At 39.4% G+C, this 13,417-nt stretch overlaps 1 protein-coding gene across 11 annotated transcripts in view; it reads left to right on the forward strand.

Moving 5' to 3' along the window:
* Positions 1-13,417, forward strand: part of Utrn (utrophin) — a 431,942-nt gene that overhangs the window by 398,784 nt on the left and 19,741 nt on the right. For 9 of the 11 annotated variants that reach the window (XM_048354234.1, XM_048354228.1, XM_048354231.1 and 6 more), the window contains 4 exons: positions 155-291; positions 7,719-7,757; positions 7,981-8,046; positions 9,001-9,066. In XM_048354234.1, coding sequence (XP_048210191.1) covers positions 155-291; positions 7,719-7,757; positions 7,981-8,046; positions 9,001-9,066 — 308 coding nt within the window. The remainder of the gene's footprint in view (positions 1-154; positions 292-7,718; positions 7,758-7,980; positions 8,047-9,000; positions 9,067-13,417) is intronic. The other 2 variants (XM_048354235.1, XM_048354232.1) reach the window with 1 other exon arrangement.

Consider the following 13,417-nt stretch of genomic DNA (forward strand, 5'->3'; position numbering starts at 1 on the left):
TTTTCATGGTATTTGTTGTATAGTATTGCACAGAATGCGGTAAACCACCCTCGCAGACTGGCATCTAAGTACATGGACTCGCACCTGCTCTGATTTTAGCGCAGATACTTAGTCCTTCTACTTTAATGAAAACTGTTACCTCTTACCCTTGCAGACAACATCTGGGGAAGATGTACGAGACTTCACCAAGGTGCTGAAGAACAAGTTCAGGTCAAAGAAATACTTTGCCAAACATCCTCGGCTTGGTTACTTGCCTGTCCAGACCGTTCTTGAAGGAGACAACTTAGAGACGTGAGTTCAATTTAATATTAAGTCTTCTGCCAGCGCTTATGTATGATATTCTTTCCCTCTAGGTGGCACTTTTAGTGAGGGCCTTGCACTTGCTAGGCAGAGGCTGTACCCCTTGAGGCATGTTCCTGTCCTTTTGCCTTTATTTTTCAGGTACTATTGTGTGCTTTTGATAAAGCCTGCCTCAGACTTCAGTCCTCCTACAACACAGCTGGGATTACAGGCATATACTACCCTGCCCTACCCATGGCTCTTCTTTGTAAAAATTAGCAACACCAAAACCAGATCATTAGATCATTTAATACCAACAAAAGATTTGTGTCCCAGATAAAATGTTCATTTTAGAAGAGGTTAATTAAATATAAAATTAGTCTTTCAGCCATGAGTTTTTATTATTTACTTTTGATAGTGTCACAACTAAAAGTCCAGGCTTAACCTTGAATGTTTCTACATTGGTCTTCTCTTGGTGTGGTTCATCTTTTTCCTTTTAAAAGTACTTTAATCCAGGGGAGACAAAGGCCCCGAGCACTGGGCAGGGCGGGGGGTGGGGTGGAGAGGTATTATACTCATAACCTGATTTATGGAATTGTAACCCCTTGTGCAACTACTTAATAATAAAAATTTAAAAATGGAAGCAAACTATACTTCAATGCAACTGGAGTATGATATGCTCTTTTCTTTACCAATTCCCCATTCTATTTTAGGTGCATTGTAGTATTTCCTGCAATACGTTTTATGTCTTTTGAACATAAATGTATTGCTACTTAATGTTTCGCTTCAAATATATAATCTGTGATAAAATCTCATCAAAATCTCACAGTCCTTCCCTTTCTTTTTAAATTGGAAAGAAGAAAAGTTAAATCCGTTCCTATATAACACGAAACACACAAATTTTCTTTAAAGGGTACTTTAGAGTTAACACAAGTAAATGAAAGTTTTTTAGGTTTCCAATATATTATATTATTTTTATCATTACTCTTTTAAACATTTTTAAAAATTATCTTTAAGTGGTTGTACAAAGGAGTTGCCATTTAGCAAAGCAGTTCATGAATATGACACATTTTGACCAGTCTCACCCTTTTCAAGATTCTCACCTGTCCCTCCACTCCTCACCCCTCCCTTCCCTCTTCTTAATTTTTGTAGAATGCACCTTGGAAGCTTGTGTGCATTTAACCCCTCTTCTATTCACTTGTTAATTCCTTTCCCCTTGACCCTACCCTACATCTTTCCAGGATCTGCTTCCTGGTGTTTTATTTTGCTGAACTTTGATTTGGCTTTCTAAGGCATTACACTACTTGAGCGTTCTCTTGCAACCATTATATTTTAGTTAATACACTTGTATACACTTGTATACCACCCAACCTTTTTACTTTTGGTTTGTCAGCTAAATCCAGCTTCCATGTTGGAGGGTAAAACGGATCCTGTGTTTCTTGGGGCCTGCTTGACTTCACTTATGATAACAAAATTACTATACGATGATAAAGCTAACAAAAAAATAATCATCTGTAGCTTGAAATGAAAAACAACGTTTTAAATGAGCCAGAACTGCGAGGAAGAAACTCTGTTACAAATATATATAAAGATCAAAGTAGCTTGTTTTAAGGCTTTGAATCAGTACTGAAATGATCAGGCTCAGCGGTCATGGTAATGCACAGGTGTAATCCCAGCGCTGGGGAGGTTGAGGCAGAAGGACTGTGACTTGGATGCCAGCCTGTGCAATACAGTGAATTTGAGGTTAGCATAAGGTTTGTAAAGACCCTTCCTTAAAAGTAAACGAATGAATAAATAAAATAAATGAACAAATAATAAAAGTAAAACAAAATAAACAAACAAGATAATGAATGCATAACATCAGCCAGGTACCAGATGCCAGTGGCTCACACCTGTAATCCTAGCTACTCAGAAGGCTAAAATCTGAGATGTGTGGTTGCAAGCCAGGCTAGGAACAAAACCAAGAGATTTTTTTATCTCCAATTAACCTGCAAAAAACTGGAAATGGAGATGTGGTAGAGTACGAGATGGAACAAAGGAGCTAAGCAAAAATGTGAGGTCCCGAGGTCAAGCATCTGTACTGGTGTGTATATGCCCACGTGCGCACACACACGTGAAATACAGCATCAGTATGCCTGCCAAGACCATTCTCCTGGGCTAACTGAGGAGAAAATGAGCTGGTATTGCTACTTGTCCCCAGGGTGGCAGTTAGAGAACAATATAGTTTTGGCAGAAGAAAACCCCCTCAAGTGAGCATAAAGCTTGAAATTTTCTATTTCATGAATAGAGAAAATTGCAGTATATGAGTATAGATTGAGTGAAAATTTTTGCCAAGTAAAACTTTAACTTTCAAAATTCATAGTTCATTTTATTTTGTGTGTGAAAAATAATGAGAAAATAGTAATGATCTCATTTGTTCTGATGATCCATACTTTATAGATGTCAACATAGCAACATAGATGATTTGGCCTAGTTGCTTTCATATAGACATTATGTGTATTTCTCTTTTACATGAATAGATATAGCTATAGATATAAATACAGATATAGATATATACACATGCACACACAATTAGGACATAAGAAGTATTTCAACCTTTTCAATAACTTGTTGACATCAGACTATGTACTATGCTTTCCTGATTGTTTCTGCAGTATATACTTTGCAGCAGATTTTATGAAACTGATCTTACTTTAAGGAGAGCTGTTTAAATACTGTTAAGAAAGTCAAGTGGTTGATCCATTTGTTTTGTGAATATGCTTTTGCCTCTCTCCTTTCCTTTTCCTTCCTTCCTTCCTTCCCTTTCTGTATTTCTATCTTACTTTCCCAGTCCTGGGGCTTGAACTCAAGTACTGAGCACTGTCCCTGGCTTCCTTTTGCTGAAGGCTAGCACTCTACCACTTGAGCCACAATGCCACTTCTGGCTTTTTCTGTTTATGTGGTGCAGAGGAATCGAACCCAGGGCTTCATGAATGCTAGGCAAGCACTTTACTGCTAAGCCACATTCCCAGGCTTTGCCTTTTCCTTAAAAGGTTGTATGCTAATTATTATTTGTTTTAGTACCCAAAACATAGTCTAAATGTGCTGAACACTTTATGAAAAATCATTACTTCTACTTGTATCCTAGCCAATTAACCTTTGGGCTGGCTATTTGGAGCATAGACGTATGCTTTCATTTATGAGATGATTTGATAAGTTTGAACTGAGCAATGTGCTTATGCACTCTTTGATAAACCTTCACTCCTTGTGTCCCAAATATCTGCATGGTTCCTGTGAACCACGCAGAGAGACTAACATTTGATGCTTTTTTTAAACACTTTTATTAGTTTGCCTCTTGATATCAAAATAGTCATTGGCATCGAGTATTCGTCTCTGAGTGACTCTTTCACAGAAAAAAAAAAAAATTAACAGAGAAAAAATGCCAGAAAATGCATGCTCTGATTTTGAGGAATAAGGTGTAGGGCCTTACCTGCTTACATTTTCATTGACAGGGAAACAGGAGAAAGAAAGGAGAAAGTATAGGCTTTGTGGCACATGCCTGTATCCCCAGCACTAGGCTGAGACAGGAAAGTTGAATGTGTAGTCCAGCCTGGGCCATGTAAGTAACGTCCAGACTGGTCACATAGGGAGACTGTCTTAAAAAAAGAGGAAGTAGAGAGAAAGTGAAGGGCAGTGAGGGGGTGGGAGGGCGGGGGGAGCAAGAGGGAAAGAAAGAGAAGGGGAAGAGAAAGGAAAGGAAATAGGAAAAAAGGGTAGGGGTTGAGTCAGATGACAAAAGATCCCTATTGGAAAAGATTTATGGATCTATAGGTCATTGGATATGGTGGGTGGGTTTTCTTCATTTTAGAATCCTAACTGGAAGTCTGGATTTGTTGTGGTTCATTTTTCTGCTGAATCCTTTCTAGTACAGCCACATTTAATCTTCTGGTATAACAACTTGTGTGGGTAGGTAGTAAAAAAATTGATTTTGCTTATTCTCCTATTTGTGGGAGGAGGGCATTAGTGAAAAGCCAATGAAGTGGTAAAGGGCTTGAAGTTGTTTATGGGGCTGATTGCAGTTTTCTTTGGCCTCTTTTTTCCTTCATCCTTGCAAATTGCAATGTTTTATTCTCTGACCAGTAATTATATGTACATGCATGAAAAGGATTTATGAGCAAATGAGTAATTACTGAAAGGGGTAAACATATCCATGATAAGACTTATTCATTTAATTTTATAAGTATATATCCAAAACATTTTTGGAATAATATAACCAAGTAAAATTAGAGAATGTACTGTTAAAAATAATAAACCTGACAAGCTAAACTTACTGGCAACAGCTCTTTGAGAGTCATGAGAAATTATTATTGGCTAAAATGTTAAGTTTGTTTTCCTGAAGATTTTTTTAAAAAGAAGAAATAAAGTAGCCCCACTTCTGGTATTGCTTAAGGTAGCCCAGGTAAGTTCCATGGCTTCCTAAAGATCTGAATGAATGTGATTGTGATGGGGGCACACTGGACTGGAGGCAGGCACAGACAGCTAAGCTGACACCTGAAAGTCGAAGAAGGCCGCACGCAGTGTTTGATGGGTTCAGAGGACTGGGAGAGTTTCTGGGCAAATGATGCATTTTTCAGACCCTGATGTATGATGGCCCAGGAAACGAGGCTGGGAAGCTAAGCACAGTGGGAAGAATGAGAGCGCAGGGAGCTGTAGGAGCCAGACCACGAAGGACAAGGCAGGGTGTCCCCAGAGGGGTGGGGAGCCAGGGAGAGTTCCTCTGGAGGAACAGTGCGGGAACCCTAATAAACTGCTTTGGAACAGGTGGGTTGCGGAAGACAAAATCCAGAGATGTAAGCAGGGGACTGCTGGGAATTGAAGGCACTGAAAGAAGCGCTAAGATCACCGGGCTTGGGCTACATTTCATATAATAATTGTAATTAATAGAGTTGAGCCCTTGCATATTAGAATGAGATTCATCAAAACATCCTACTCAGGGCTGGGGATATGGCCTAGTGGCTAGAGTGCTTGCCTCGTATACATGAGGCCCTAGGTTCAATTACCCAGCACCACATATACAGAAAATGGCCAGAAGTGGCGCTGTGGCTCAAGTGGCAGAGTGCTAACCTTGAGCAAGAAGAAGCCAGGGACAGTGCTCAGGCCCTGAGTCCAAGCCCCAGGACTGGCCAAAAAACAAACAAAACAAAAACACCCTACTCAGCCCACCACGCTGAATGAAGCTGAGTTATGAAGTCTAGGCTAACACACACTTTGGCCTTATCATTGTCTATTGATCGCTGTCACTGATTGATTCATTAGTGCTAGGAGTAGAACCTAAGGCTCCCATATACTAGGCAAGTACTGTATCACTAAGCCATACCCCTAGTCCTGACCTTATTTTCAACCCCACTCCATCGTAGGTTCTAACTATCCAATGCTTGTTGTTTTAACTTGAGAATGAAGTGTGAAACCGTATCATTTAATTTTTTTCTTCAAATCAAAATGTTTTGAATTCAAGGAAGCCTAATGTTTGATTTTTTAATCTATTTCTCTCCTTAGAAATTTTCCATAACAAATAAGGTTAAATTTTTTTTTTTTGGCCAGTCATGGGCCTTGGACTCAGAGCCTGAGCACTGTCCCTGGCTTCTTCCCGCTCAAGGCTAGCACTCTGCCACTTGAGCCACAGCGCCGCTTCTGGCCGTTTTCTGTATATGTGGTGCTGGGGAATCGAACCTAGGGCCTCGTGCATATGAGGCAGGCACTCTTGCCACTAGGCTATATCCCCAGCCCCAAGGTTAAATTTTTTTAAAGACTTTACTTCAATTTTTTTGCCCCTGCCTATCTTACTGATTTTTGTGCTAGCTGAATTAACTTCACAGAGACCAATCAAACAAGTTTCACAACGTCGTTTCAAGGTCTATGAAAAAAAATGTTTAAGAAGTACACTTATGTTAAATTGTGCAGTCCACTTGAATTCCAGAAATGATCCCTTATAAAGTTTCTGATGTAGAAAGTAGAGCAAGCCTGTCACCTCCCACTTTGTATCCTTGTGTTGGGCTAATAAAAAGTACTCATGAGAAGTGGTATAGAATACTTCATTGTTGGATTGCTTCTGTGTCTATTTCACTCATGTACAATTAAGTACATGCTCAGAATATGTGTTCTGGGAAACTTAGAGTGGACCCATGCCCATTTTTGACAGTCATCTGTGAAGCTTAATTTTTCTATCAAATAAGAGAGCTTCCCATCTCCTTCTTTTCTTACACACACACACACACACACACACACACACAGACACACACACACACACAATTGCACTTCACTGTAGGAGGTAATGAGATCATTAACCTTTTCTTAAGTACACACATACCACAGAAAAAGAATCAAGGAAGTCTAGAGTCATTTTGCTTCAGTCAGCATTAGCTTTTGCAGGAAACGTTAATGAAATAGACTAATTATTTTTGTGTGTGTTTAAATTTCTGCATACATTTGTGTCCCCTAGCTCCTTCCCCAAGAAGTTAGGGTTTGTATTTGTTCCGAATTTGGAACAATTGTTCTCAATGGTGTTTCATGGAGACTGGGGGACCACTAAGGGGTACAAGATATTTGGGCTGTCCCCTGCACAGTGATCCAGCCTTAGACTAGGTGTGTGGTTCAAGTGAAACGCATGTTCAGATGTCCATTTTCTAGATTGAACTGCTAGATACAGCTCTGCTTGAAGAATACATGTCCTGCTGAGAGAAGTGACTTTTAGAGTACAGCTGCAGGGCAAGGCCTGTGGCTTGTAGCTTTTCCCCCATAGATCTCTTCCATTGACTTCTTTGCGTACATCAAGGCTTGAATTTTTACACAAAATAATGGATAAATATTTAGAAAAATATAATTTTACTTCAGCTCTGCCATTACTATACATACATATGTTTATGTATGTATGGATATATATACATATATATCTAGATATATCTATCTATATCTATCTATCTAGATACAGATGTATAGATATATAGATCACATCACCTATTTATTAAGTTTCTTTTTCAGGAAAGAAATAAAAAATATGATTGCATTTCCCCTTAGAATATTCTAGCATGCTCCCTTTTATATGATCCTATAATTTTGCACAATTGTAGAACATTCTCCTCCTTATTTTTAAAATAAGACTCTTCTAAAATGTACCTGCTATCCTGCTAGAAACAAATATTGTGTGAAAAAGGGTCAGATGCCCCCTCCTCCCCATAAGCCTCTCCTATCCCTCCCCGAGGATACTTGGATACAGAGCATCTTCTGTAGAATATCTGATGACTTCAGTTGTTTCTGATTTCCCCATGGTGAATGTCAGGGTAGCCACCTGCGAGTGGAAAGCAACTGAGCATCCTCCCCGCTCCCCCTCCTCCACATCGTTGTCTGAAATTGCTCTAAAGTGTTTGTTCTGTGGCTTTTGTCTCCCTCTCCCCTCTCTACAGTCCTATCACACTCATCAGTATGTGGCCAGAGCACTATGAGTGAGTATTCGCAGCCCTCATGCAGAAGGGTGTTCTGAGCAGGTGTACTAGCTCTGGGGTGATTACTAAACTCTTATCTGAAGTAGTACCTCTGCATTCTGGGTAACGATTCTGGTGGTGTGTTTGCATGGCAAATTCATTATTTAACTAAACTAACATTCCTGCTAGTCATGCCTATCAATATTTGGGCATAATATGGTGGCTTTGTTGTTTTTTTTTACAGCCCGTCACAGTCTCCCCAACTATTTCATGATGACACTCACTCGAGAATAGAGCAATATGCTACGAGGTAAGAAATGGATGGCACCTTCTGCACTGCCACCCAGAACCGATCTATTTGTGTATCAATCTGATGCTGTTAACATACCTTTACAGAATGAAGTTTTGCAGGAATCTGGGACATCATCTTTTCATGGCGCAATTTCACGTTACCAAGCTCATTGCTATTTATTCTGAGCTGTAAATCTCAATAGGCTGTGATTACGGAGCTCATGAGAACCCAGACACTGTACAGGCAGGATTTAGATAATGTAACCTAGTTTCAGTGAATGGAAGCAGGGATTGGAAGTATTCTCAGGAGATGGTGCACATATGAATTACAAACTGTAATTAAATTTATGCTAATGTTTTATGAGCAAGGTTTCTTTTAGCATCTCCAAATATAAAACAAGCTGTTCTGTGGTCCTTGTAGCCAACTAGGCCTAACATTATAAAAACAATAACATTTGGAGTAAGTCAAGGTTAACAGTTTTTGGACAAAGGCACATTGAGGCTGATGGGAAAATCTGCTGCAAAGCATTGAGCAGGGAAAGAATGTGGCCTCTTTACTGACCCACAGGCAGGGAGGTGAAGAGTTGAGAGCATGAAGAAGAGAAGCTACAGTGTATAATAATGGAGGTACTAAGAGGCTTGGTCTCATGCTTAGGTAAGGAAAAGTCATAGAGAGTCTTCAAACACAAGAAAGCATCATTCAGTTTGTGTGCAAAGGTAACCATCACTCAAATGTTAGGAGATCTGCTAGAGGGGCTAGGAGACCAACTTGGAAGAATTGGTTCTTTAGGAGAATTTCCAATATGATGTAAGGTAACTTGCCTACCTGACCTGAAGGTAGTGATGATAAAAATATAACTCAACGTGTCCTGTTTTGTCTGAGGTCTCATAGTTGAACAAATAGCTGTGGATGTGTTTCTAGTTGGCCCTGTTCTATGGGACCACATTTTCTCATCTTATTTTTATTTTTCAGACTGGCTCAGATGGAAAGAACTAACGGGTCTTTCCTCACTGATAGCAGCTCTACCACAGGAAGTGTGTAAGTAAATCGTGAAATTAACCCAGCCTGGGAGGCTACTGCTTATTATGGATGTCAGAAATAATCTTCATGGACTATGGCTCTGAATTTTGATCCCAATCAAAATTGATAAGTGTGGTGCCAAGAATGTCGGCATAGATTTTATGCCTTCAAGCTATAATTACATAAACTGCATATGTTTATTTGCTTAGTTTTATAGAAGTCGAGGGGGGGAAAAGTTCCACGATGGTCAGCTAATATATCAGGATAAGATTGTTTAATTCATGCTAATTCTACAAATGTAGGATAGATACTTTGCTTGCAAAATCCTCTTTCTTCTGTCTGCTCAGTTTGTCCATAATCTCTTCATTTAGCAGGGCTGGTCCACTCATGCTGGGCACATACTTTCTATTCTTCTTTGAAAAGTAACTTCTTTGCAAATGTCTTCTTTCATTGAGAACTGGGTAAAGCCTCAATGGCTTTAGAATACCTTTAAAAATCTTTCTAGCCACATGCTTTAGTTCTTATTTCCTCTGTGTGTGTATTCAACTTGGTTTTAGAATATGCTTGGCAAATAATTTATCTTTGATTACCCCACTGTTGTGTGTCATCTTTCCATTGGAAAGGGCCTTATCACTCACATAAATTCTGAAGTGTTGTATAAAAGGCTTCAATAATGTCAAGTTTATGTGACTTGTAGGTTCATTGGGCTTTGGGTCTGGTAGGAAGCTGTTAAATGGGAAGATGATAGAACACAGAACAGAGGTAGTTATCAATAACAGACTATGGAGAAAGCCAAGTAGAAATAACAAACACTTTAATATAGAATGCCTTCCCTTTCATATTTTAAAAACTACTTTATCATTAAGCTTATAAGTAAAAGCTCTAAATTTTAAAATGTCTAGGGTTAGTATGTCAGTACTTGACAAAGATACACTAATGTTTTATATTTTAAAAAATCAGAAATAATTTCCAAATTAAGATATGAATGTTTATAATGCTTATTTCATAATATCCATCTCCTATAAACTGGTTAAATACCTTAAATATCTTTCAAATCAACATCTCACCAGAATTTCTGAAGAAATAAATAAAATAATAATAATTATGGCCCACATCTTACATCTTTAAAATATATTTGTCTTGTTATATAGACAGAGTATAGCAATGTTCCAACCTAGTATATCTGTCCTGCCTTCAAATTACAGTAAGCGCTAGAGGCAAAGTCAGTCCAAATGAGATAATTAACAGCTGAATGCAACTTGACATATTATCATTATAGATATTAATTCATCCATTGAACAAATATTTGTTTTATACCTACAGTGCAGCAATATGCTGAAATTGATTATAAGAGGCAGTTGTTATGTATTCTAGAAGTTTGTAAGGTATTTGTAAAGCAGAGCCTGTATTAAAAATTAACTTGTGGGCCGGAGGTATGGCTCAAATGGTAGAATGCCAACCTAAGCAAAAAATAAGAGTACAGAACTCTGATTTCTAGATCCAGTACCCCTCATACAATTGATTTGTACAAATCAAGTATATATAGTTACAATCAAATAAATTATATTAAAGTAAAAACAAATGTAATCCTTAAAGCTGATCGTGTCCTAGTTATTTTATTTCATTCATGCTCCTATTATGTAGGCTCTTGGGGGTATTTATTCTGTCAGGTGGTGTGCAACTATGTTTGTACATTCAGTCACGTCATTAGCTTGAAATTGCCACCATGAAAGTGTGAACACAGAATGACTAATTAAGGCCTTTTTGTCCTTTTGGGGAATGTGTTGCTCATCCCACATGGAAGATGTGGCCTCCACAGAAAGGAGCTGCCCATAGGAACAGCCCTTCCTCTTATCTCAGACATCATACATATGTCCCTTAAGAAGTATATAAAAATTAAAAGGAACAAATGTTTTCAACTGTTTGTAGACATGTATATTCTTTCAATTACCTAAGGTCAATTTTCCAAAACACATGATATATGAAATAGTACATCACTTTTTTTTAATCAGTCATGGGGCTTGAACTCAGGGTGTGGGCACTGTTTCTGAGCTCTTCAGCTCAAGGCTAGTAGTGCTCTACCACTTGAGCCATAGTGCTACTTCCGATTTTCTGGTGGTTCATTGAAGATAAGAATCTCAAGGACTTTCCTGCGGGGGCTGGCTTTGAACCACAACCCTCAGATTTCAGGCTCCTGAGTAGCTAGGCTTACAGGCCTGAGCCACTGGGACCTGGCAGATAATTTTTTAAAGCTAAAATAATTAAACTTTTAAATAGTTTATATCCCATTATCATGAGAAGCTGGATCAGATCTGTGGGTTTATCGGTATTCTTTAGAATGAAATAAGTAAAAATTAGAGTATTCCCAATGTAAAGAATTTAGAAAGACTTCACGGTCTATGGTAGTTGCATCTGGCAGTAATTACTAGAGGGTATCATGAAGGTTAGGGAAGTTGGTGATATGTGGGTGTAAGCACTAAGCAACCAGCACTTCAACCATCTCAGGAAAGTCTGTTCTTTGGGATGGTATGTTTCTCTTTGAGTGACTAACCCCCTTTTCTACTCAGAAATCAGCATGATTATGGCAGGAACTGCTGGCTCATCCCTGTAATCCTAGCTAGCTACTGAGGAGGCTGAGATCTGAGGATCATAGTTTGAAACCACCCCAGCCAGGAAAGTTGATGAGGCTCTTATTTCCGGCAAACCACCCCCCAAAAAATGCAGAGCTGTAGCTACAGCTCAAGTGGTAGAGGACCAGCCTTGAGCAGAAAAAATTAAGCCAGCACTCCAGAACCTGAGTTCAAGCCCAGGAACCACAAAGAAAGGAGGAGATGGGGGTGGGAGGTAGGGAAGAGAGGAATGGGACAAGGAAGAATATAGGCATGTTTGTGACTCTGGTACTTGAGACCATCAGGATTTTAGCTAATCTTTTTAGTTTGTATTTGAAAAAGATGAGTATCAATTTAAATTATCTTCAGCAAATAAAAGGAACACAGAACGCCAGGAAAATATGTGAGACTCTTATCTCCCATTAGCCAGCTGAAAACTGGAAATGGTGCTTTGCCTCAAAGTAGTAGAGTGCTAGCTTTGAGTGGAAAAAGCTCAGGGTCAATTGTGAGGCCCTGAACTCAAGCCCCACGACTGATACCCCACCCACCCATCTCCACACACACAAATGTAGGGAGGAAGGATTAAAGGAACTTAGAAAATTTCCACCATACTTTTTCTTGAATTTTCTACTTTACCCCAGGCCTCTCTAGCTTATTGTTTATTTTGTTTTGTTGATGCATTTTTGTTTTGTTATATCAAACTGGTCTATGAAGAACACATTAGGTTTCTCTTACATAATAATGGTAAAGGTGGAAAAACAACCACCTCCCCCTCATTGGTGTAGAAAATGCTGAGAGCCTGACATTGTACAGACATTTTGCCTATCTCCTGGGAAAGTGTCCCACAATCCCTGTGAGATGAGACTGTTGTTCACCTTGTTGGCACCATTTTACAGATGAGTAAATGGAAGCTCTGGAACTGTGGGAGCTTGTCCAGGATCTCATAGTTAAGAAGTAATAGAACCCCAAGTCCCAAGGAATCTAGCTGTGGGTGTGGCCATTCCTGGTCATGGCCTGGTACAAGATGCTGCCTCTTTGTTCCCCAAATTGGTCTTGAAAGACATGTCCTGCCCATAACATTCCTTTTCCATGAAGCTGCTTACTTACTTCTCCTGCTTCAGGAGCCGCTGATTCCCTAGCCTGGAAGATGAACCCATTTCCCAGGTTTTTCCCCCACATCCCCAATCCTGACTATTCTCTATTTCTCCTAAAGTCTTACTCTGACCATTTTAAGAGAGCATTAGTATGTGAAAATACTAAGTACTTTCTGTTTTTTTGTTTTGTTTTCTTTTTGTTTTTGTTTTTTTGGCCAGTCCTGGGGCTTGGACTCAGGGCCTGAGCACTGTCCCTGGCTTCTTTTTGCTCAAGGCTAGCACTCTGCCACTTGAGCCACAGCACCACTTCTGGCCATTTTCTATCTATGTGGTGCTGAGGAATCGAACCCACGGCTTCATGTATATGAGGCAAGCACTCTTGCCACTAGGCCATATTCCCAGCCCGTTGCTAAGTATTTTCTGAAGGAAGAATTGAGCTACCCCATTTCAGGAAAAGACAGGACCCAAGAAGGTCCTAGATCAGAAACTATAACCCTAGGGCAGTAGTCCCTTAGTCTGTCTCACGCTACTTGCCTTCCGACCCTGTGATGAGGAAGGGTGGATCATAGGGAGAGGCTGGATGTGGTTTCACACCAGAATTGTTTGCAAATCTTAAGTGTGGAACAGAGCAACCCTTAGCAAGAGAGGAAATTTTTATTTTTTTGT

Source organism: Perognathus longimembris, chromosome 9 (assembly GCF_023159225.1).
Source record: "Perognathus longimembris pacificus isolate PPM17 chromosome 9, ASM2315922v1, whole genome shotgun sequence".
Classification (NCBI taxonomy): domain Eukaryota; kingdom Metazoa; phylum Chordata; class Mammalia; order Rodentia; family Heteromyidae; genus Perognathus; species Perognathus longimembris.